Genomic DNA, 23,541 nt, shown 5'->3' on the forward strand with positions numbered 1-23,541 from the left:
TTAAAAAAACTAAATAATTAAAAAAAAAAATTCATATATCGAAAGATAAGAAAATACACTGAAAATTAAAAGTCTCGCATTTCTGAAAAATAGTTGATTTCTAGCCCGATCAGTTTTTGAAATTCGTGTTTTATTTTTCTAACAGAGAATTTACAAAAAAAAAAAAGAAAAAAGTGAAAGTTTTCAAAGGAAAATTGTGATGGTGTCTTGTAAATATAGATGTAAATGAAAAACTATTATAATATAAATTAAAACTGTATATCTCGTGTGTCAAGTATTTCAAAAAAAAAAAAAAAATACTATACATATAAAAAAAATTTGTCAAAGAAAAAAAAAACCTTAAAATTTCCCCCCTCGTATATAAGAAACTTGCGTGTGAAAAATTTTCAATCGCGCACGCTTCTTCAAATTTTACGTAAAAAAAATGTTGTTCAAAGAAAAATGTATTCTAAAAATATTATTGAACTACATACATACACACTAGATAAACTTTTTGTGGGGAAAAGCTATAATTATTATTATTGTAAAAGAAGGAAAAAAAACCAAACTCTTAATGAAATGCTTCCATGATTCACGCGATTTGCAAAGAAAAGAGAAAATTAAAAACAAAATACCTAAAAAATTTTATTAAAAATCAAAATCAAAATATTTACGTCAAAGTATATTGTTAAATCAGAACACGTTGTTAATATTGTTGTTGAAGAAAAATGAAGAATAACCCAAAAACGTTACATTGTTAAGTCCAGTGCCAAATAACAAAACCCAAAGAGTTATTAATAAAAAAGAATTTCTATTCATTCGTTTTCAAATCAGTAAAAAATTAAAAATTAAATTAAATCATTAAATGTAAATTTCAAATTCGAATTTGAAATAAAGAAATGTAAATTTTAGATTCAAATTTGAAATATAAATTTTAAATTAAATTTTAAATTAAATTTTTAATTAAATTTTTAATTAAATTTTTTCATTTATAATTGAATGTAAAAGAAGGAATTAAAAACATTAAAGAATTTAAAAAATCAAATTAGAAGAAAAATTAGTAAACTGAAAAAAAAATTTAAAAAAAAAAAATAAATTTGTACCAAAAAATTTAATTTTGTCTCCTGGTCTTCTTTTTCGATTTTAAATTCAAAAAAATTGTCCAAGTTTTATTTGATAAATGGGAATAAAACAGGATCAATTATACTTTTCATTCGAAAAAAAAATTGATAAAAAAGATTTCTTCGTAAATTGCGGATAAAATTTTTCACTCTCGGTATATATGAGAAGGAAAACATTTATTTTCAAACTTTCTATGGATGATAAGAGAATGAAAAGAATTGGTCCACTGCCGGTAAAGCAGTTCCGATGCTTCATCCCAAAATATATCTTTATCATCTTCGGATGCTGTACCGACTGCAATTGCACTCCATTGTGCTAAGAATTGACTCACTTTATCAATTGTTGATATACTGTATTTTTATTAAATAAGAAATTTTTTTCAATTTTTCCTTAGAGCTTTCGAATTATATTTAGCTTTTTCTATTTTTTATTGTTTAATTAAAGTATTTTGTATTTATTTATTTGTTTATAAATAAATAAATGAATTTTATAGGAAATGAAGTATTATTTGTTTGTTTTTAATGATTAAGAGAAGTAAATATATTATTTATTTTATATTCATTATATTTGCTTTTAAATTATAATAAAACAATTATAATTTTTATTACTAATTCATTTATAATAATTATAAAAATAATAATTGTTTATTATTAAATTATTATTTTTATTTTTCTTATATTCGAGTTTTCAGTAACAATTTTTAAATTGTTTTTACAATGATTTAGTTTGCAATTTTTTTTTCATGCAATAAACACCTTCCAATCATTATTAAAATCGTAATGAAATTTTTGAGAAAATACATTTTAGAATATAATTTTTTTTATGAGAAAATGACAATTAAAAAATTAATTTAAATCATAACGGCTTTAATATGACGATAACTATTAATAATAAATTATTTATTAGTATATATAAATATTGAAAGAAGTGAATTGTATTATAAACAAAATATTATGTGTAAAATAGAAAAAAAAACCTATATATCCAAATAATAATCGTGAAACAACGAATCTCGAAAAAAATTTTAACAACTTTAATTTCGATGTTTCTACCCAAATCATATCAATAAAAAAGAAAAATAAACTGAATCACAAAAGCGCACAAAATTTTTTAGATGATTCAGAATCAAAATTTTCTTTTGCTTAAATAATATTAATTAATATCCTAATTTAAAAAAATTAATTTTTAAATTATTAATAGATTTGTTAAAATTTTCAATTAGTTTTTAAATTAAAAATTGATTTTTTAATTAAATAATTTAAATTTTAGTTTTTGACTTTTTTTAATACGATATTAAATTTATAATAAAATGTCGTAAACAATTATTAAATTAATCATTATAATTAAAGTTATTAAAGTTATTAAAAATTTTAATTAAATTTGCAGATATTATTCTTTTGTAATATTTTTTTTGTAAGATTCTTATTGCAATATTATTAAAATATTATTTATTAATTATATTAACGTCATTGCATATTTGTGTGTAGCAATAAAAATTAGTGTTTCGAATTCTGTTTCCAGATTTGATAATTTTAAAAATTAATTAATTTATGATTAACAAAGAAGAAAAATGATTGGAAGGAGTTTTGTTTTCTTGTAAAATATCGCAAATTAAATGAAAAGAAAATTTTTGTTGCAAAATGTGTGTCACACTTGCGCTATAATAATTATAAGTGTCTGTGACGAAATTTGTGCCCAAGAAACAATTGCTGTGAAGCTGTTGATTATTATAATTATAGAGTATAAATGAGTATGTGTATAACAAAAAAAAAAAATGTGTAAACTCGTGTAATTGTACTTGTATATAATCCAATCAATTTTTCCCTTTCTTTATTACCAAAAACCTTAGACATACATAGTATAGTTTAAAAAAAAAATAGAAATACTCTTTCACATTCCGACACCAATAATAATAACTGGTATTCCGAATTTAAAATGTACAAAGTTCTAATTAAAGTTTGTAAATTATAAATTAATTTCAGTTGTAAAATAAAAATTAATTTGAATTGTAAAATAGAAATTAATTTTAATTCTAAATTCGAAACTAATTAATTTTAATTTTTAATTAAAAGTTAATTAATATTAGAGAAGAGATTTTTTGTTAATTAATATTAATATAGATTTATAATTACAAGAAATATTAATTGAATAATATTTATTTACTTTTTTATTTTTATCTTTATTCGTAATATTAATTTCATTATATGATTTTTATTTATTTGTTTATATATCTGTTTGATTTATTCATAATAAACATAATAAAAAACGTTTGTTCCATCATTTTTAAATTAAAATCATTGAGAAACAATTTGTTTATCTTCAAATTTTAACAATTAATATTAAAAAAATGACTGAGGTATTGAAATTCATTGAAAGTGAAAAAAAGGAATTGTAAATATGATTTAAATAATATTGTACTTTCTAAATTTAATCTTAAATAATCAAAAATACTTTTCTGATTGTTTAATAAGTTTAATGTTTTTATTACAAAAAAAAAAAATTGTTAACAATTTGTGTAGTATATTTATATCAATTACATGTTTCGTGGTCTTATAAATAATAAGAATATATTATTTACTAGTAGATAGTATTTTATATTTAATGATTATTAATAATGATTAATATTATAATTTATTATTGCAATAAGACTTTTTAATTTTTAAAAGTAACTATAATTATTATTTGGAAATAACGTTGCAATGAATTTTTTTTCTTTTTGAGAAATAAATTTTTCAAAATGTGATATTTAATCTTCAAAAATCATTTTTCATTCCGAATACCAATTGTTTATCATTTAATTGTAAAACTAGAATAAGCTCGATAATTCGAATTAATAAAAATTTGTCAAGATTTCCAAAAAGAAGTGTCAAAAACAAAAAAAAAAAAAAATGGAAAAATGTAGAATTAAGTAAAGACAAAGTGAAAAAACACTTATCATCGATAATTTCATTAACAAAAAAAAAGAGTTTCAGATTTTGCCAAAAAAAAAAAATTAAATAAATCTAATCGAAGAGGTATTAATAAATGGAAAAAAGGCGATTGTATATGTTGATTCAAAATAAACATATTGTTGTTTTATAATTTTCGGTTATCAATTTTATTCTCCTGTCAAAATATTAATAAATAAATTTATTTTATTTTAAATTTATTTTTATTTCTATTAATAAAAAATTCGTTAATCTTCTAGAAATTTAACTCAAATCCCTGGTGGAAAAACCAAAAGCAAAAAAAAAAAAAAAATATTAATTAGATAATTAAGGCGACTACTTGAAAAGTAATTAAAAGCATTTTAACCAACACTTTATTTCTCGTGTGTAAAAATTAATTTTTGTTACTTGTACAAATTCTGTGTGATGATATTATAAAAATTAAGTACTAATTAAAATTGAGTGCAACGACTGTCACTAAGTGAGTGATTCATCCACTGAAGTTGGCCATTTTCAGAAGAGCTATTTTTCCCTCCTTTTTCACACACTTATCTTCGTTTTTCTCCCCCCTCATCACCCCTCCCTCTTTCCACCCTTATGACCTAACTCTCGCTATACTTAGCACACAGCAAAACCAGGTGTGCGAAAAGTAGGTCGATCCCTCGTCATGGGATATTTGTTCGCGAATATACATATATAGTATATACAGCAGGGGAGAAACTTTTCCTATTTTTCAGTTATCGTTATATACTTGTCGTGACTTTTTGTCTCATTTTTCGTGGGGGGGTGAAAAAAGAATCGACAAAGAAACAAACACCACTAATTGCGTCCGTCAATTTAAATCTAACCTAAACCTGATTAGACAAATTTCCTACATTTTTTTAAAATTAAAATTAAATATAATATACTCTCTAAATTTGAATGAGTAAAAATGTTTACTAATTTGAATTAGTGACTGACTTTTTGCTTTTGAATTAGTAAACTTTATTAATAAATTAGTAGAAATTACTATTTATTAGTAAAATTTACTAATTCAAAAGCAAAAAGTCAGCCACTAATTCAAATTAGTAAACATTTTTACTAATTCAAATTTAGAGAGTAATTTAAGATATATAATAATAATATAAAAAATATAATATATATTTAAATATAATTAATTACATGTAATAATCGTCATATTCTTTCATTCATTCTGTCCGCAGTTTGAAGTTAGTTTTTGTGTATGCTTTAGTTTTTTTGATTTTTTTTTTTTTATATTGTTTGACAAATCGAAAATAAGGTATTTTTTCATGATTTATAATAAAACAATATTTGAAATTAGAAAATATAAAAAAATTATGATTAACAAATAAATTTTGTTTATTATATATGCTTTTTTCTATAACAAATTTCGTTTGACTGATCTACATTATACAAATTTTTCTTCTTTTTATTTATAAAAAATATGAGAAAATTGTTAATTGTTAAAAAATTATAATTAAGAAATAGGAAATATTTTATGCATAATTTATATTTCTCAATAACAATATTGTTGAGAAACTCATTTTTTTCTTTTGGAAAAGAAACATTACATATTCTATTCTATTTGTCAATTACAAATTTTAATTGAAAATTAAATTGAAACTTTTTAAATTTTTTGAAAATAAAGGAAAAAATTTTACTCAAAAAAATGTTCTGTCACATTTATTTACGAATTAAAAAAAAAATTATTCGAAAACATCAATAACTCTTTTTTAAATAAATATTTAAATATTATTTTTCCGTGGGAATTAAAATTTTTCAAAACATTCAAATTCAAATCTTTTTAAATTCAATAACTTATAAGAATGTTTTATAATAATTTATAATAATTTAAATTTTATAAAAATAATTGAATTATAAAAAAATTATAAAAAATTGTAAATTATTGAATTCCTGTGGAATTTTTATTATTTTTGAAAATATTTAAATGTTTGTGTACAATTTTATTAAATTTTTTTTTTAAATAATTGAATTCTTTTTGAAAAATTTTATTATAAATAGTAGATATTGGAAATAATTGAAATTAGAATAAGAATTTTATTGTCATTTTTGAAAATAATTGAATTTTGAAGAAGAATTTGATTATTCATTAAGATAATTGGAATTTTGACGAGAATTTTTTTTTGAAATTTTGAAAATAATTGAATTTCTGCAATTAAACTTAATTTCTCAAAAATTGAATTTTTTTTAGTGTTTTCAACAAAGATTTGAATTAAAAATTTTAAAATTGTTAATTTTATTTAAAAATGCCGTTCTTTAATATTTTTGTAGAAAATTCTCAATTTTCATAAGGAAATAATTTGCGTCAATTCTATTTCTTAATTTCAATTGTTTTAATAAAAATTAAAGTTTTTGAAAAATGAAGTAAAAAAATGTTTATAAATTATATTTTTTAATTAGAAAATTTAATTGAAAATGAAACTGAAAATTTTTAAATTTTTAGAAAAAAAGAAAAAAGTTTTTTTGGAAAAAATATTCTGTTAAATTTAATTACAAATATCTTTAATTGTAAAATTATTCGAAAACAATAATTTCTTTTTTAAACATTTTAAATATTCCATTATTACCTATAATTTTTTCATAGGAATTAAGATTTTCAAAAATTTCAAATTCAAACCTTTTTGAAATTAATCACCTTTAAAAATATTGTTATAAAACATAAAAATAACAATTACTCCTAGTCTTCGACTCGGAGTGATTGATTTCTTCATGTTTTATAGTAATTTATAATAATTAAAAATTTATGAAAATAATTTAATTATTGCGAAGAAATTTATAAAAAATTGTAAATAATTGAATTATTTTATATTATAAGAATATTGTACTGGTAACTTCTTAAAAATTATTTTTGTATTCTGTTATTATCTAAAATTCAAACTAAAATTCATTTTCAAATAAATTTTTATTAGAAAATTCTATGAGAATTCAATTATTTAAATACAAAAGTAAATTATTTATTAAATAATTGAATGTTTCTTAAAATTTAATTCTTATAAAGAATTTTATTAACAAATTTTTAAAGAATTGAATTCTTTTGACGAATTTTAATAAAATTTTTTAGAATAGTTACATTTTTCAAGGAATTTGATTAAAATTGTATTATAAAAATAATTGACATTCTACGATGAGTTTTATTTTTTCTGAAAATTATTGAATTATTGAGAAGAAACTTATAAAAAATCTGTAAATATTTGAAGTCCTGGGAAATTTTTATTATTTATAAAAATAATTAAATGTTTGAGTACAATTTTATTAAAATTGTTTTTAAATAGGTAATTGAATTCTTTTGGGTAATTTCATTAAAATAGTAGATATTGAAAATCATTGAAATGAGGAAAATTTTTGAAAATAATTGAAATTTTGACATGAATTTTATTAAAATTTTTGATAATAATTGAATTTTGTAATAAGAATTTTATTACTTTTGAAAATAATTGAATTTCTGTAATCATTTGCAACTTCTTTAAAATTCGATTTTTTTAGTGTTTTTATTTTTAACTAAAATTCTGCTACAAATCCATTATTTTTAATAATTAATTAAATCTACTTTGACAAATTTAATTAATTTTAGAAGATTTTGAATTATTAAAATTTTTCAAAAATCTAAGTTCATTAAAATTTCTAATTAAATTCATTCAACATTGAAATTTTATAAAATTTTCAATTGAAACCGTTTGAAGTTCATTTATTTATAGAAATTGTAAACGCAACTATTTTAAAATTGAATTAATTTTTAAATATTTAAGTAAAATTATTCATTAAATAATTTATTTATTTTATGATAGTTGTTCAAGATTTAAGTTATTTAAAAAGAAATTTTTGTCACAAATTGAAAAGATTGAATGTTTTGTATTAGAATTCGTGGTAATTTTATAGTTTATGAGTCAAACAAAAAAGACACAAAAATTTAGAATTTTCTTATGAATTCTAAAAATTAAATTTTTTTCAGTACTTTTAATAAAAATTCCTGATTTTTCCCTGAATTCCCCATGTCAGAATATATAATTATTATAATTATAATAATATTAAAACTATATATTCCAATTCATATTTTATTTTTATAAAAAAAAAAATTCGAATTAAAAATTTTTACGTTTTATTATTTTTAAAATTGCTAATTTTTATTTTAAAAAAGCGAGTTAGAAGTATATATTAAGCACTAATTATCTCATTATTATTATTAGAGAAATATTTCAGCGATTAGAACAAAATGTTTCTAGAATGTTAAAAAGACCCTCTTCATATAAAATATACTTTATACTCTCTCAAGACAAAAGCTTAAGTCTGAGAGCGTATTATTTTATAATATTACTAGAAAGGTAATAATTATATTATTCCAAAATTTACGAATTTATTTAAGAATTTATAGAACATATAAAAAAATTACCTAATAAGTCTACGTAAGTGTTAGAATTTAAAAATCTATTTTATTATAAATTATTTATTTAAACCCTTATTTATAAAACGATTTTTCCTTATTTTATTATGTCCCTTTCATTGTAATGTTCCGCGAGAAATAAATAATAAAAATTATAAAGTAGAAATAATACTTTTCATTTTTCTTGTCACATTGAATCACTAAATAAATTTCTTTACTAAAAAAGCATACTCGCCATTTGAAAAATTAAAAAAGAAATTGTAAAAAAATTAGGTAAAAAAAAATTCAGTAGAAGCAAAAAATACATATTTGTCCGGATAATATTTGTTTAAGATGAAAGAAAAATGCAGAGAAAAAAAATTATTTTCTTTTTTTTAGTGTCATGAGAGAAAAAGAGCGTAGCGTCGAGAAAATAAGAAAGTAACTAAAGTTTCAGGGGGCAAAGAATAGGATTTAAGAAGACGCAAAAAAGACATTCTAGGATAACATCGTGGCACTATAAGATCGTTAATGGGAAATTCTTGTATCCGTTCATACTGTGTAATCGAACTTTACTCTGAGTAAATGTGACTCGAACTTTGAAAACCGATAAAAGAAAAACATGCCATGGTAAGTAACACTTTCTGTTTTCTATACTTTTCCAGTTTTTTTTTTCTTTTTTCATCATCTCGTAATTATATTACTAAAAAAACAAGTTACTAATTTAATTAGTACGGCAAAAAAAATTTTATTGTCATTTTTATTTTCGCTAGTAATTAATTTATTACTATTATAATTAATAGTCGCAGTAATAATGAATAGTTATTAAAAAAATAAATAATTTAGCTATTTGAATACCTTTTTAGTTTTATTTCGATAATAATTTTTTTTAATTATTTCCTTTTTACATTCTTATCAAAAATGAGAAAGTCTTCATTTTTTTTTGTATAATTTTCAGAGACGAAAAGTGTGAAAAACTTTCTCACACTCTAAATTTGTTTCAGAGGAGAAAAATTTTTGTTTTTTTAAAAATTGTGTAATAAGTAAGAATTAGCAAATTTTAATTACAAAGAGACACGATAACTATTTTTATAGGCTAAGGAAACTTTCAATTGTTTACGTTTACAATTTTTTAATAGCTATTGCACAAAAGAATTGGGTTTCACGGTTCAGCCTCTCTCGATATAAGAGACAATGGATCTCCCTTCGTTTCCATAGCACGCTCGCAGTTGTTACCACATCCGATTCTTTAAATAACAATAAATCGTTTCTTGTTTTTTTTTTTTTTTCGTTTGCAAAAAATGAAATTTTCCACCGAAAACAAAAATTGGTTATATCATGGAAAGAGAAAAGAATATTTGTTAATTAAAAACTATTATTTTTAATTTCTATGTTACAAAATTCATAAAGACAGTCATTCAAAAATTATATTTGTAGATACTGACATTGTACATTTTTTTTTCTCTTTACTTTATGTAATTATAAATGTAAAATTGTACTTTTATTTTTTTAATTAATACTTAAAGACGACGTTTTATTTGATATTTCGCTTATTAGAATAATTATTTATAATACACATAATTATAATCTATGTATAAAAAATTTTTTATTCTTTACTTTCTTTTTATTCCTTCTTTATGGAGGAACTTAAATTCGCAGACTGAATTTGCAAAGTACATAAGTAGAAAATTTTTTCTTAAAAATCACTGTACACTCATTTACAATTCAAAAAGAAATTTTAAATTTTTATTTTGAAATTATGAATTAAATTTACTCGCAATGCAATTTTTTTTTTTAAATCCCTCGGTCTATTCTAATATTAAAAATTAATTTTTCATTTTTAACTAAAAAATAAATGTAAATAATGTGGAAATAAAATTTTGAAAATTGGTACTTTGTGAAAATTTATAGAAGTAAAAATGTAGTTTTATATTTGGAATGGAAAAATATCTAATGTTTAACAAATAGCATTAGATAAATTGTATTATGATAAATCGTAGTACTTTTATAATGATAATTATTAATTAATAATTCATAATAAATTACTATTATAATAATTATAATTATAATAATAATTTATTGACAACGATTAATTAATAATTAATTACAAAGCAGTAAAACTAACGCTAAAAAAAATAGCAACGTGACACAATTTTTAAATCTTAAGTAAATTATAAATTTTACCATATAAATAGTACATAAATGTTCGACTATAAACTGAATTAGAAAATAAATGTCACATTAGTTGCACGCATTTAACCAAATTTTTCTAAATTTGGTATAAAGTAATTGTAATAAATGCTGGCACACATTTAAAATTATTGACTATTGTTGTGCGTCAATAAAATTTGATCGAACGATCAATTTTCATTTAATATACATAGTTTATAAATAAAATAGATTAAAAAAAAAAATTGAATTGTCATTCATTTTTCTTTCGCAAAACATTCTTTGATTTAGTTTGAGCGTATATTTAGTTTTTTGTTTTCATTCTTTTTTTTTTCTCAAAATCACATTCACTGAACTTCGCAAACAAAATATGTTTCAAAACTGCAAGGACTGTCATTCCATTTTAAACCTTTTCCATCCCTGTTCCATAATTCCAAACAGTGCTCCTCCTCACCATTCTCGTACCTAAAAAATTTCATATTGACTAGAATTTTTTTTAAATTTCCCTTTTTTGACATTTTTATTTTTTTTGTTTTTGTTTTTGTCTTTTTTGAACTTTTTATTTGTAAGTATAAAGAAACTTTAGTTAGGAAAAATTAATACCCCATTTAATTAATGAATTTTAATTAACGAATACCCCTTTTTTTAACTATTTTTTTATTTGGAAGTATAGAGAAACATTAGTTTGAAAAAATTAAAAAATTAAAATAATTTTTAATTTAAAGTTAGTTTAATTTTTAAAAATTAAAAAATAAATATTTTTTAACTTTACAGAAAGTTTAAATTTACTTTTATTTCTTCTAAGAATTGTAAAATTAAATTTTTTCATTTAATTATTGTAGGTTTTAATTTAATTAAAATATTTCTTAATTTGTACTTTAAGAGAGTTTTTTGTTTTTAAAAAGAAGAAGAAAACTCACCGGAAGTTATTGGGTTCGCCAACGTTCCAATTTTCGAATGTTATTGGTCGACCGTTCGCCATCCAGAAGAAAATTCCCTCCTCACCCTGATCGGTACCGGATGTCCAAAAATGTTCATTAGCGAGTCCAAAATCTTTTATGTGCTTCTCTAACCTGTCATTTTCTTCCTGAGAGGAAATACTCGCCAAATGCATTCCATGATAGCGACAGTATTGTGATGCTCTGTACCAATTGGCCTGGAAAAATGTACAAGAAAAAAATAAGTTAATCATGGATGTTGGCCTTAATGATATACTAATTTTAATAATTAATAATTAATAATTAATAATTAATAATTAATAATAATAATAATAATAATAATAATAATAATAATAATAATAATAATGATGATGATAATAAATTATATTTCATAATAATTTTGTGTCTATTAAGTTATCTTTGTCACTTCTTAGTTAATTTAAAATTTTTTTTAACTTCAAATTTTTTGGACTAATAAAAAACAAAATTGTCATTTCAGTAGAAAAATCAGGTTATAGTCGGACATAGAAGTAGAAAATCACAGCTTCCTTGTTTCTGCGAAAATGAGCAAATGTTTATTTATCTTTAAAAGTCAAAAATATCAACAATTCTTGATTTTTTCTGTCTAATAATATTTTTAGGTCGAAATAAAAAACAATTTTTGTTTTTAAGTAGAAAAATACGTTTATATGTCAGACATTTTTGTTTCTTTTGAAGAAATGTAAATAACTATTTATAATAATTTATAATAACTATTTCTTTTAGATGTCAAAAATGTTAAGAATTCCCGATTTTTGGATTTTAATAATAATTTTAGGACAATAAAAAAGTATTTTGGTTTTAAAGTAAAAAAATACGTTTATAGTCAGACATCTTTTATTGTTCGTATTGGAAAATAACGACTATTCGATTAATTAGAAGAAAATTTAGAATTTTTAAACAAATGAAAAACAAAATGTTCATTTCAGTGGAATAAAAATTTGGTTATAGTCGGATATTTAAGTAGAAAATCACGGTAATTGTCAGACATTTTCGACTCTTCTGTAAAAATGTAAACATTAATTTCTTTCAGAAGTAAAAAATGTCAAACACTTTTGGTTTTTTTTTTCGATTTTAATAATATTTTTAGGCCAATAAAAAAGTATTTTGGTTTTCAAGTAGAAAAATACGTTTATAGTCAGACATTTTTTATTTTTCCGATTGGAAAGTAACGACTATTGTATAAGTAGAAAATTTACAATTTATTTTAACTAAAGGAAAACAAAATTGTAAATTCAGTAGAAAAATAATAAAAATTTGGTTATAGTCGGACATTAAAGTAGAAAATCAAGGTCATAGTCAGACTTTTTCTATTGTTTCTGCTTAATTGTAAATGCTTATCTCTTTTATCAGTAAAAAATATCAACCATTCTTGTTTTCTTGTTTTTAATTATATTTTTAGGTAAAAAAAAACATTTTTTTTGTTTTTAAGTAAAAAAATACTTCTATAGTCAGACACTTTCCATTTTTTTTATTTGCAAAGTAACGACTATTCTATTTGTAGAAAATTTACAATTTTTGATGTCAAAAAAAAAGAACTTGTCAATTCAGTAGAAAAATTTGGTTCTAGTCGGGCATCTAAGTAGAAATTCACTGTCACAGCCAGACATTTTCGTTTCTTCTGTAGAAATGTAAATATTCATTTCTTTCAAAAGTCAGCAATTTTAATAATTTTTATTTTTTTTTAATTTTCAAATAGATCTTCATATTTTTAAAACTTTTTCGTTTAATAAAAACCAAAATTGATTTTTAGTAGAAAATCCTGGTTATAGTCAGCCATTGTGTTTAGGAATTTGGCTTAGTCGTTTTTAGTTAGTAAAATCTATTTTGTTAAGTAGTTTATAATGTCAACTATTGTTGGTTTTTTAATGTTTATCAATTTTCGTAAATAAATAAAAAACAATAGTTTTAAGTGAAAAAATTCGGTTACAGTCAGACACTTAAAAAACGATTCACGCTTCAAACTTCTATTTTCCTAAGTAGTACAAATTGTCAACTATTGTTAATTTTTTATTTTCGATTATAACTTATTTTACGCCAATGAAATCAATGTTTATTTTCAAGTAGAGAAGTTCGATTATAGTCAGACCATTAAATTCTATAAATAATAGAAACTTAAAAACTATCTCTAATTTAAAAAATAAAGAAAAAATTCTTCTTTTTTGCAACAATAATAATAATAATCTGAAAAAATGGATAATATATACACACACATATATATTTTATTTATGCTTCTTAATTAACTAAAAGCGACCCTTGGTTATACATTGCTTCCATAAAATTTATATATGTCGCCCTCAGAATGCATAAAGAACACAGGCACTCGAGAGTATTCCCTTGTGCAACCAGGAGAGATCGCAGAGACGCAAAAGGGGTAAATATACACATCCACACACATACAATTGCGATAGCGTGCAACAACTCGTAACGTAATTTCATCCTTCGTAAGGTTTTATTTTTTAAGCATCCTCAAATAACTGGATTTATTGCAAAGATACGAAAATAGACGCTATCCCTCCTCCTCCACCACTATACCGAGGCATTAAAACTATACTCACGCGTCTTTCGCTTATTTTCTCACAACGAGTCTTTTTATACTTCTGCATGAAAAATTTTGTCTCTCAACTAACAAAAAAAAAAAAAAAAAAAAAAAAAAAATGAAAGAGAAAAGGGATCTAAATTCTATTTTTTATCGCGGGTGATTATTTTTCAAATAACTTCAAGTAACGTTTAAAAAGTTTTATATAATTTTGTCTCCCTTAGTATTTTATTCTTCCTTCTTTTTTTTTAGGAAAAAAAGAAATTAAAAAATATTTATAAATTTTTTATTATATTCTAAGTTATTATATAATTTATAATTAAATTTATTACCTTTAATTATAATATTTTTTATTATTATATAAACAATGAGTAAACTAATATAATACTCAAAATAATAACTGTAAATCTACGTGTAACAAGCATTGAAAAAAATAATAATTTACTAATTAGATTTTCCACTGATAACTTTTTGCTTTAACATTTAGTGAAAGTTTAAATTGAAATTACACTCTACATACTTATATTAATTATTATTATGATTAAAATAATTAATTATTTAGTTTTCAGATTGTAAATGTAAATACTAAATAAAATCAACAAACTTTGTTCGTGTGTAATATTTTCATATCAACTTTAAGGATTAATTATCGAAATTCAGAATTGAAAGAGTGAGGAAATTTCATTTCATTTTTTTCCAGAAATTAATAAAAAAAAATTTTGAGAAGAAGTTTCAGAAAAAGTTTTTGAATTCGGACATTGAAAAAATATTACAAAAGAGAGCGAGAGGAGAATGTTAAAAAAAGGGTCGACAAAGATTATTGTAAAAGTATAAAGGACATTGATGGTTCGAAGTAAAAAAAAAAAGAAACGAAAAAAGAAACAAAAAATGAAATGAAAGAAAAGTAACAAAAATGAAACGAAAAAAGAAACAAAAAATGAAACAAAAAAATTTTTTTAAAAAATAATAATAAAAAATATCCAAAGAATAGAGACTGGTGATGGGACGTGCCGTGCTATGCAATCGCAGCTGCCGCATATTTATGGCATTTTATTTACATTCTTTCCGAGTCGCGTTGCATTTTTGCACCCTTTTTGCCATGGCACAAAACGATTCTGGCGACCACTCGAGATGAAACATTGGTCTCTGCTTGCAAAACTTTCTGCTTCGAAGTTTTCAGCAAACAGGAAAATTCGAACATTCACTCTCACCTCTGTTCTATTTTTCCAAATAATCGATTTTCATTTCATTCTTTTCGGGGAAACAATTTACCACCAAAAATAAGGGGATATAAATGGTTATTAAATAAATTAATTTATTAATTAATAAATTATTACTAACTGATCTAAAAATATACCTACGAAAATTTAATGTCCCAAATGAAGATGGAGAATGAAGATTGTAACTGAGTTATTAAATGTCTGACTGTATAGTGACTTCTACTACTGAAAATGAAAATCTAACTAATTATTGACAAAAACAAATTTTAATTATTAACTAGCAACGGCTAACTAACTTTTTAGGATAAAATTATCAATTTTAAAAATAATAGAATTTACAAATTTGTAATTCAAATTTTTGTTGAAAACAGTTAAAAAAATTCAATTAAAAAAAAAAAATTACAATTACACTTTATTTGAAAAAATTACAAATAATTTCAGAAATTCAATTATTTTCAAGAGTGATAAAATTCTTCTCATAAAATTCAATTATCTTTCAAATTTAAAAAAAAAATTCTCAAAATCCCAATTATCTTTATAAATAAAAGAATTCTTCCCCGAAGTTCAATTATTTTCAAATCAATTTCAAATTCCCAAAAATAGTACCCAAACAATTTAATTATTTTTATAAATAATAAAAATTTCTCAGGAATTCAATTATTTACAAATTTTTTATAAATTCCTTTGCAATAATTCAATTATTTTTCTAAATAATAAAATTTTTTTTAAGGAATTCAATTATTTTCATAAAAAATAATTAAAAATTGTGGAAAATAATAATTGATTTGAAATGATGAAAATAATTTTGAAAAAGTTACTGTTACTTTTTATTCTTATAATATAAAACAATAATTTTATCACTCGGTCATTTTTAATTATTATAAAACATGAAGAAATCGATCACTCTGAGTCGTCGACTCGGAGCAATCGCTGTCTTCATGTTTAATAAAAATATTCTTATAAGTTATTGAATTTAAAAAGATTTGAATTTGAATGTTTTGAAAAATTTTAATTCCTACGAAAAAATAATATTTAAATATTTATTTAAAAAAGAGTTATTCGATGTTTTCGAATAATTTTACAATTAAAGAAATTCGTAAGTAAGTGTAACAGAACATTTTTTTGAGTAAAATTTTTTCCTTTATTTTCTGAAAATTTAAAAAGTTTCAATTTCATTTGTCAATTAAAATTTGTAATTGACAAATAGAATAGAATATGGTAATGTTTCTTTTCCAAAAGGAAAGAATGAATTTTTGAACAATATTGTTATTGTGAAATATAAATTATGCATAAAATGTGTTTTTATTTTCTATTTCTAAATAATAATTCTTTAACAATTAACAATTTTCTATTTTGCTTCCTCATCCTCATAAAGGAAGCCTTATAGTGATGTCGATTTCCGAATTACGGTATTACGGTCATGAATACTAAAAACAGGACAAAAGGATTTTCAAAAATATCTAAAAAAAAATTTTTTTTAACAATTTTTTAATTTTTGAAAAAATTAATTTTTGGATTTTTTGAAATAACTTTTTTCTATATTAAAATTTTTATTAATTGTTGTCAAAATTGCATTCCTGACATAAAAACGAATCGATTCATGTATATAAAGTATATATTTTATCAAAATTTATAGAATTAATAAATATTTTAATTTTTCACGAAAAATTGAAATTTTGTATTTTTTGACATTTTATCATAACACTTTAAAATAATTATTCTTAAATAAAAAATTAAACAATTCGTATATATTATATTGAGGAAGCTTAATGATCATGAAATGAACAACTTGTTTAAGTAGTAGCACCCTAACCCGTACGCCATCAGACAATCATAATTTAATAAAAACGAAAATAAAAATTTATTTCTTCCAAATTTAATAATTCTAATCATCTGAAAATCACCAGAGTTCTAGTAGGGACTGAGCCCTACTTAATCATGAAGATTAGAGAATTTTATTTCAATTTTTAAGTAGTAGCACCCTCACCCGTACGCCATCAGACAATCGTAATTTAATAAAAACGAAAATAAAAATTTATTTCTTGCAAGTTTAATAATTCTAATCATCTGAAAATCACCAGAGTTCTAGTAGGGACTGAGCCCTACCTAATCCTGAAGATTAGAGAAATTTATTTCAATTTTTAAGTAGTAGCAGGTCCACCCGTACGCCATCAGACAATCATAATTTAATAAAAACGAAAATAAAAATTTATTTCTTGCAAGTTTAATAATTCTAATTATCTGAAAATTACCAGAGTTCTAGTAGGGACTGAGCCCTACTTAATCATGAAGATTAGAGAATTTTATTTCAATTTTTAAGTAGTAGCACCCTCACCCGTACGCCATCAGACAATCATAATTTAATAAAAACGAAAATAAAAATTTATTTCTTGCAAGTTAAATAATTCTAATCATCTGAAAATCACCAGAGTTCTAGTAGGGACTGAGCCCTACCTAATCCTGAAGATTAGAGAATTTTATTTCAATTTTTAAGTAGTAGCACCCTCACCCGTACGCCATCAGACAATCATAATTTAATAAAAACGAAAATAAAAATTTATTTCTTACAAATTTAATAATTCCAATCATCTGAAAATAGACAGAGTTCTAGTAGGGACTGAGCCCTACTTAATCCTGAAGATTAGAGAATTTTATATCAATTTTTAAGTAGTAGCACCCTCACCCGTACGCCATCAGACAATAAAAATTTGGTAAAAACGAAAATAAATATTTATTTCTTCTAAATTTAATAATTCTAATTATCTGAAAATTACCAGAGTTCTAGTAGGGACTGAGCCCTACCTAATCCTGAAGATTAGAGAATTTTATTTCAATTTTTAAGTAGTAGCACCCTCACCCGAACGCCATCAGACAATAAAAATTTGGTAAAAACGAAAATAAAAATTTATTTCTTCCAAATTTAATAATTCAAATCGTCTGACAATTTCCTGAGTTCTAGTAGGGACTGAGCCCTACCTAATCCTGAAGATTAGAGAATTTTATTTCAATTTTTAAGTAGTAGCAGGTTCCACCCGTACGCCATCAGACAATCATAATTTAATAAAAACGAAAATAAAAATTTATTTCTTGCAAATTTAATAATTCTAATCATCTGAAAATCACCAGAGTTCTAGTAGGGACTGAGCCCTACCTAATCCTGAAGATTAGAGAATTTTATTTCAATTTTTAAGTAGTAGCACCCTCACCCGTACGCCATCAGACAATCATAATTTAATAAAAACGAAAATAAAAATTTATTTCTTACAAATTTAATAATTCCAATCATCTGAAAATAGACAGAGTTCTAGTAGGGACTGAGCCCTACCTAATCCTGAAGATTAGAGAATTTTATTTCAATTTTTAAGTAGTAGCACCCTCACCCGAACGCCATCAGACAATCATAATTTAATAAAAACGAAAATAAAAATTTATTTCTTACAAATTTAATAATTCCAATCATCTGAAAATGGACAGAGTTCAGAGTAGGGACTGAGCCCTACCTAATCCTGAAGATTAGAGAATTTTATTTCAATTTTTAAGTAGTAGCAGATCCACCCGTACGCCATCAGACAATCATAATTTAATAAAAACGAAAATAAAAATTTATTTCTTGCAAATTTAATAATTCCAATTATCTGAAAATGGACAGAGTTCTAGTAGGGACTGAGCCCCACTTAATCCTGAAGATTAGAGAATTTTATTTTAATTTTTAAGTAGTAGCACCCTCACCCGTACGCCATCAGACAATCATAATTTAATAAAAACGAAAATAAAAATTTATTTCTTCCAAATTTAATAATTCCAATCATCTGAAAATCACCAGAGTTCTAGTAGGGACTGAGCCCTACCTAATCCTGAAGATTAGAGAATTTTATTTCAATTTTTAAGTAGTAGCACCCTCACCCGAACGCCATCAGACAATCATAATTTAATAAAAACGAAAATAAAAATTTATTTCTTACAAATTTAATAATTTCAATCATCTGAAAATAGACAGAGTTCTAGTAGGGACTGAGCCCTACTTAATCCTGAAGATTAGAGAATTTTATTTCAATTTTTAAGTAGTAGCACCCTCACCCGAACGCCATCAGACAATAAAAATTTGGTAAAAACGAAAATAAAAATTTATTTCTTCCAAATTTAATAATTCTAATCATCTGAAAATCACCAGAGTTCTAGTAGGGACTGAGCCCTACTTAATCCTGAAGATTAGAGAATTTTATTTCAATTTTTAAGTAGTAGCAGGTCCACCCGTACGCCATCAGACAATCATAATTTAATAAAAACGAAAATAAAAATTTATTTCTTCGAAATTTAATAATTCTAATCGTCTGAAAATTTCCTGAGTTCTAGTAGGGACTGAGCCCTACCTAATCCTGAAGATTAGAGAATTTTATTTCAATTTTTAAGTAGTAGCAGGTCCACCCGTACGCCATCAGACAATCATAATTTAATAAAAACGAAAATAAAAATTTATTTCTTCGAAATTTAATAATTCTAATCGTCTGAAAATTTCCTGAGTTCTAGTAGGGACTGAGCCCTACCTAATCCTGAAGATTAGAGAATTTTATTTCAATTTTTAAGTAGTAGCAGGTCCACCCGTACGCCATCAGACAATCATAATTTAATAAAAACGAAAATAAAAATTTATTTCTTCGAAATTTAATAATTCTAATCGTCTGACAAGCACCAGAGTTCTAGTAGGGACTGAGCCCTACTTAATCCTGAAGATTAGAGAATTTCATTTCAATTTTTAAGTAGTAGCAGTTCCACCCGTACGCCATCAGACAATCATAATTTAATAAAAACGAAAATAAAAATGTATTTCTTCGAAATTTAATAATTCTAATCGTCTGACAATTTCCTGAGTTCTAGTAGGGACTGAGCCCTACCTAATCCTGAAGATTAGAGAATTTTATTTCAATTTTTAAGTAGTAGCACCCTCACCCGAACGCCATCAGACAATCATAATTTAATAAAAACGAAAATAAAAATTTATTTCTTCGAAATTTAATAATTCTAATCGTCTGACAATTTCCTGAGTTCTAGTAGGGACTGAGCCCTACCTAATCCTGAAGATTAGAGAATTTTATTTCAATTTTTAAGTAGTAGCACCCTCACCCGTACGCCATCAGACAATCGTAATTTAATAAAAACGAAAATAAAAATTTATTTCTTGCAAGTTTAATAATTCTAATCATCTGAAAATCACCAGAGTTCTAGCAGGGACTGAGCCCTACCTAATCCTGAAGATTAGAGAAATTTATTTCAATTTTTAAGTAGTAGCAGGTCCACCCGTACGCCATCAGACAATCATAATTTAATAAAAACGAAAATAAAAATTTATTTCTTGCAAGTTTAATAATTCTAATTATCTGAAAATTACCAGAGTTCTAGGAGGAACTGAGCCCTACTTAATCATGAAGATTAAAGAATTTTATTTCAATTTTTAAGTAGTAGCACCCTCACCCGTACGCCATCAGACAATCATAATTTAATAAAAACGAAAATAAAAATTTATTTCTTACAAATTTAATAATTCCAATCATCTGAAAATAGACAGAGTTCTAGTAGGGACTGAGCCCTACTTAATCCTGAAGATTAGAGAATTTTATATCAATTTTTAAGTAGTAGCACCCTCACCCGTACGCCATCAGACAATAAAAATTTGGTAAAAACGAAAATAAATATTTATTTCTTCTAAATTTAATAATTCTAATTATCTGAAAATTACCAGAGTTCTAGTAGGGACTGAGCCCTACCTAATCCTGAAGATTAGAGAATTTTATTTCAATTTTTAAGTAGTAGCACCCTCACCCGAACGCCATCAGACAATAAAAATTTGGTAAAAACGAAAATAAAAATTTATTTCTTCCAAATTTAATAATTCAAATCGTCTGACAATTTCCTGAGTTCTAGTAGGGACTGAGCCCTACCTAATCCTGAAGATTAGAGAATTTTATTTCAATTTTTAAGTAGTAGCACCCTCACCCGTACGCCATCAGACAATCATAATTTAATAAAAACGAAAATAAAAATTTATTTCTTCCAAATTTAATAATTCCAATCATCTGAAAATCACCAGAGTTCTAGTAGGGACTGAGCCCTACCTAATCCTGAAGATTAGAGAATTTTATTTCAATTTTTAAGTAGTAGCACCCTCACCCGTACGCCATCAGACAATCATAATTTAATAAAAACGAAAATAAAAATTTATTTCTTACAAATTTAATAATTCCAATCATCTGAAAATAGACAGAGTTCTAGTAGGGACTGAGCCCCACTTAATCCTGAAGATTAGAGAATTTTATTTTAATTTTTAAGTAGTAGCACCCTCACCCGTACGCCATCAGACAATCATAATTTAATAAAAACGAAAATAAAAATTTATTTCTTCCAAATTTAATAATTCCAATCATCTGAAAATCACCAGAGTTCTAGTAGGGACTGAGCCCTACCTAATCCTGAAGATTAGAGAATTTTATTTCAATTTTTAAGTAGTAGCACCCTCACCCGAACGCCATCAGACAATCATAATTTAATAAAAACGAAAATAAAAATTTATTTCTTACAAATTTAATAATTTCAATCATCTGAAAATAGACAGAGTTCTAGTAGGGACTGAGCCCTACTTAATCCTGAAGATTAGAGAATTTTATTTCAATTTTTAAGTAGTAGCACCCTCACCCGAACGCCATCAGACAATAAAAATTTGGTAAAAACGAAAATAAAAATTTATTTCTTCCAAATTTAATAATTCTAATCATCTGAAAATCACCAGAGTTCTAGTAGGGACTGAGCCCTACTTAATCCTGAAGATTAGAGAATTTTATTTCAATTTTTAAGTAGTAGCAGGTCCACCCGTACGCCATCAGACAATCATAATTTAATAAAAACGAAAATAAAAATTTATTTCTTCGAAATTTAATAATTCTAATCGTCTGAAAATTTCCTGAGTTCTAGTAGGGACTGAGCCCTACCTAATCCTGAAGATTAGAGAATTTTATTTCAATTTTTAAGTAGTAGCAGGTCCACCCGTACGCCATCAGACAATCATAATTTAATAAAAACGAAAATAAAAATTTATTTCTTCGAAATTTAATAATTCTAATCGTCTGAAAATTTCCTGAGTTCTAGTAGGGACTGAGCCCTACTTAATCCTGAAGATTAGAGAATTTTATTTCAATTTTTAAGTAGTAGCACCCTCACCCGTACGCCATCAGACAATCGTAATTTAATAAAAACGAAAATAAAAATTTATTTCTTGCAAGTTTAATAATTCTAATCATCTGAAAATCACCAGAGTTCTAGTAGGGACTGAGCCCTACCTAATCCTGAAGATTAGAGAAATTTATTTCAATTTTTAAGTAGTAGCAGGTCCACCCGTACGCCATCAGACAATCATAATTTAATAAAAACGAAAATAAAAATTTATTTCTTGCAAGTTTAATAATTCTAATTATCTGAAAATTACCAGAGTTCTAGTAGGGACTGAGCCCTACTTAATCCTGAAGATTAGAGAATTTTATTTCAATTTTTAAGTAGTAGCACCCTCACCCGTACGCCATCAGACAATCATAATTTAATAAAAACGAAAATAAAAATTTATTTCTTGCAAGTTTAATAATTCTAATCATCTGAAAATCACCAGAGTTCTAGTAGGGACTGAGCCCTACTTAATCCTGAAGATTAGAGAATTTTATTTCAATTTTTAAGTAGTAGCACCCTCACCCGTACGCCATCAGACAATCGTAATTTAATAAAAACGAAAATAAAAATTTATTTCTTGCAAGTTTAATAATTCTAATCATCTGAAAATCACCAGAGTTCTAGTAGGGACTGAGCCCTACCTAATCCTGAAGATTAGAGAAATTTATTTCAATTTTTAAGTAGTAGCAGGTCCACCCGTACGCCATCAGACAATCATAATTTAATAAAAACGAAAATAAAAATTTATTTCTTGCAAGTTTAATAATTCTAATTATCTGAAAATTACCAGAGTTCTAGTAGGGACTGAGCCCTACTTAATCATGAAGATTAGAGAATTTTATTTCAATTTTTAAGTAGTAGCACCCTCACCCGTACGCCATCAGACAATCATAATTTAATAAAAACGAAAATAAAAATTTATTTCTTACAAATTTAATAATTCCAATCATCTGAAAATAGACAGAGTTCTAGTAGGGACTGAGCCCTACCTAATCCTGAAGATTAGAGAATTTTATTTCAA

At 23.8% G+C, this 23,541-nt stretch overlaps 1 protein-coding gene across 5 annotated transcripts in view; it reads right to left on the reverse strand.

Annotated features, from left to right (window-relative positions):
- Positions 1–10,841: 10,841 nt before the first annotated feature.
- LOC122508445 (low affinity immunoglobulin epsilon Fc receptor-like) overlaps positions 10,842–23,541 on the reverse strand; it is a 229,961-nt gene continuing 217,261 nt past the window's right edge. For all 5 annotated transcript variants that reach the window (XM_043621801.1, XM_043621805.1, XM_043621804.1 and 2 more), the window contains 2 exons: positions 11,496–11,731; positions 10,842–11,040 (listed from right to left, as the gene is read on the reverse strand). In XM_043621801.1, coding sequence (XP_043477736.1) covers positions 10,923–11,040; positions 11,496–11,731 — 354 coding nt within the window. In that variant the 3' untranslated portion in view covers positions 10,842–10,922. The remainder of the gene's footprint in view (positions 11,041–11,495; positions 11,732–23,541) is intronic.

The sequence above is a fragment of the Leptopilina heterotoma genome, unplaced genomic scaffold (genome assembly GCF_015476425.1).
Source record: "Leptopilina heterotoma isolate Lh14 unplaced genomic scaffold, ASM1547642v1 Lhet_54, whole genome shotgun sequence".
In the NCBI taxonomy this organism is placed as follows: Eukaryota; Metazoa; Arthropoda; class Insecta; order Hymenoptera; family Figitidae; genus Leptopilina; species Leptopilina heterotoma.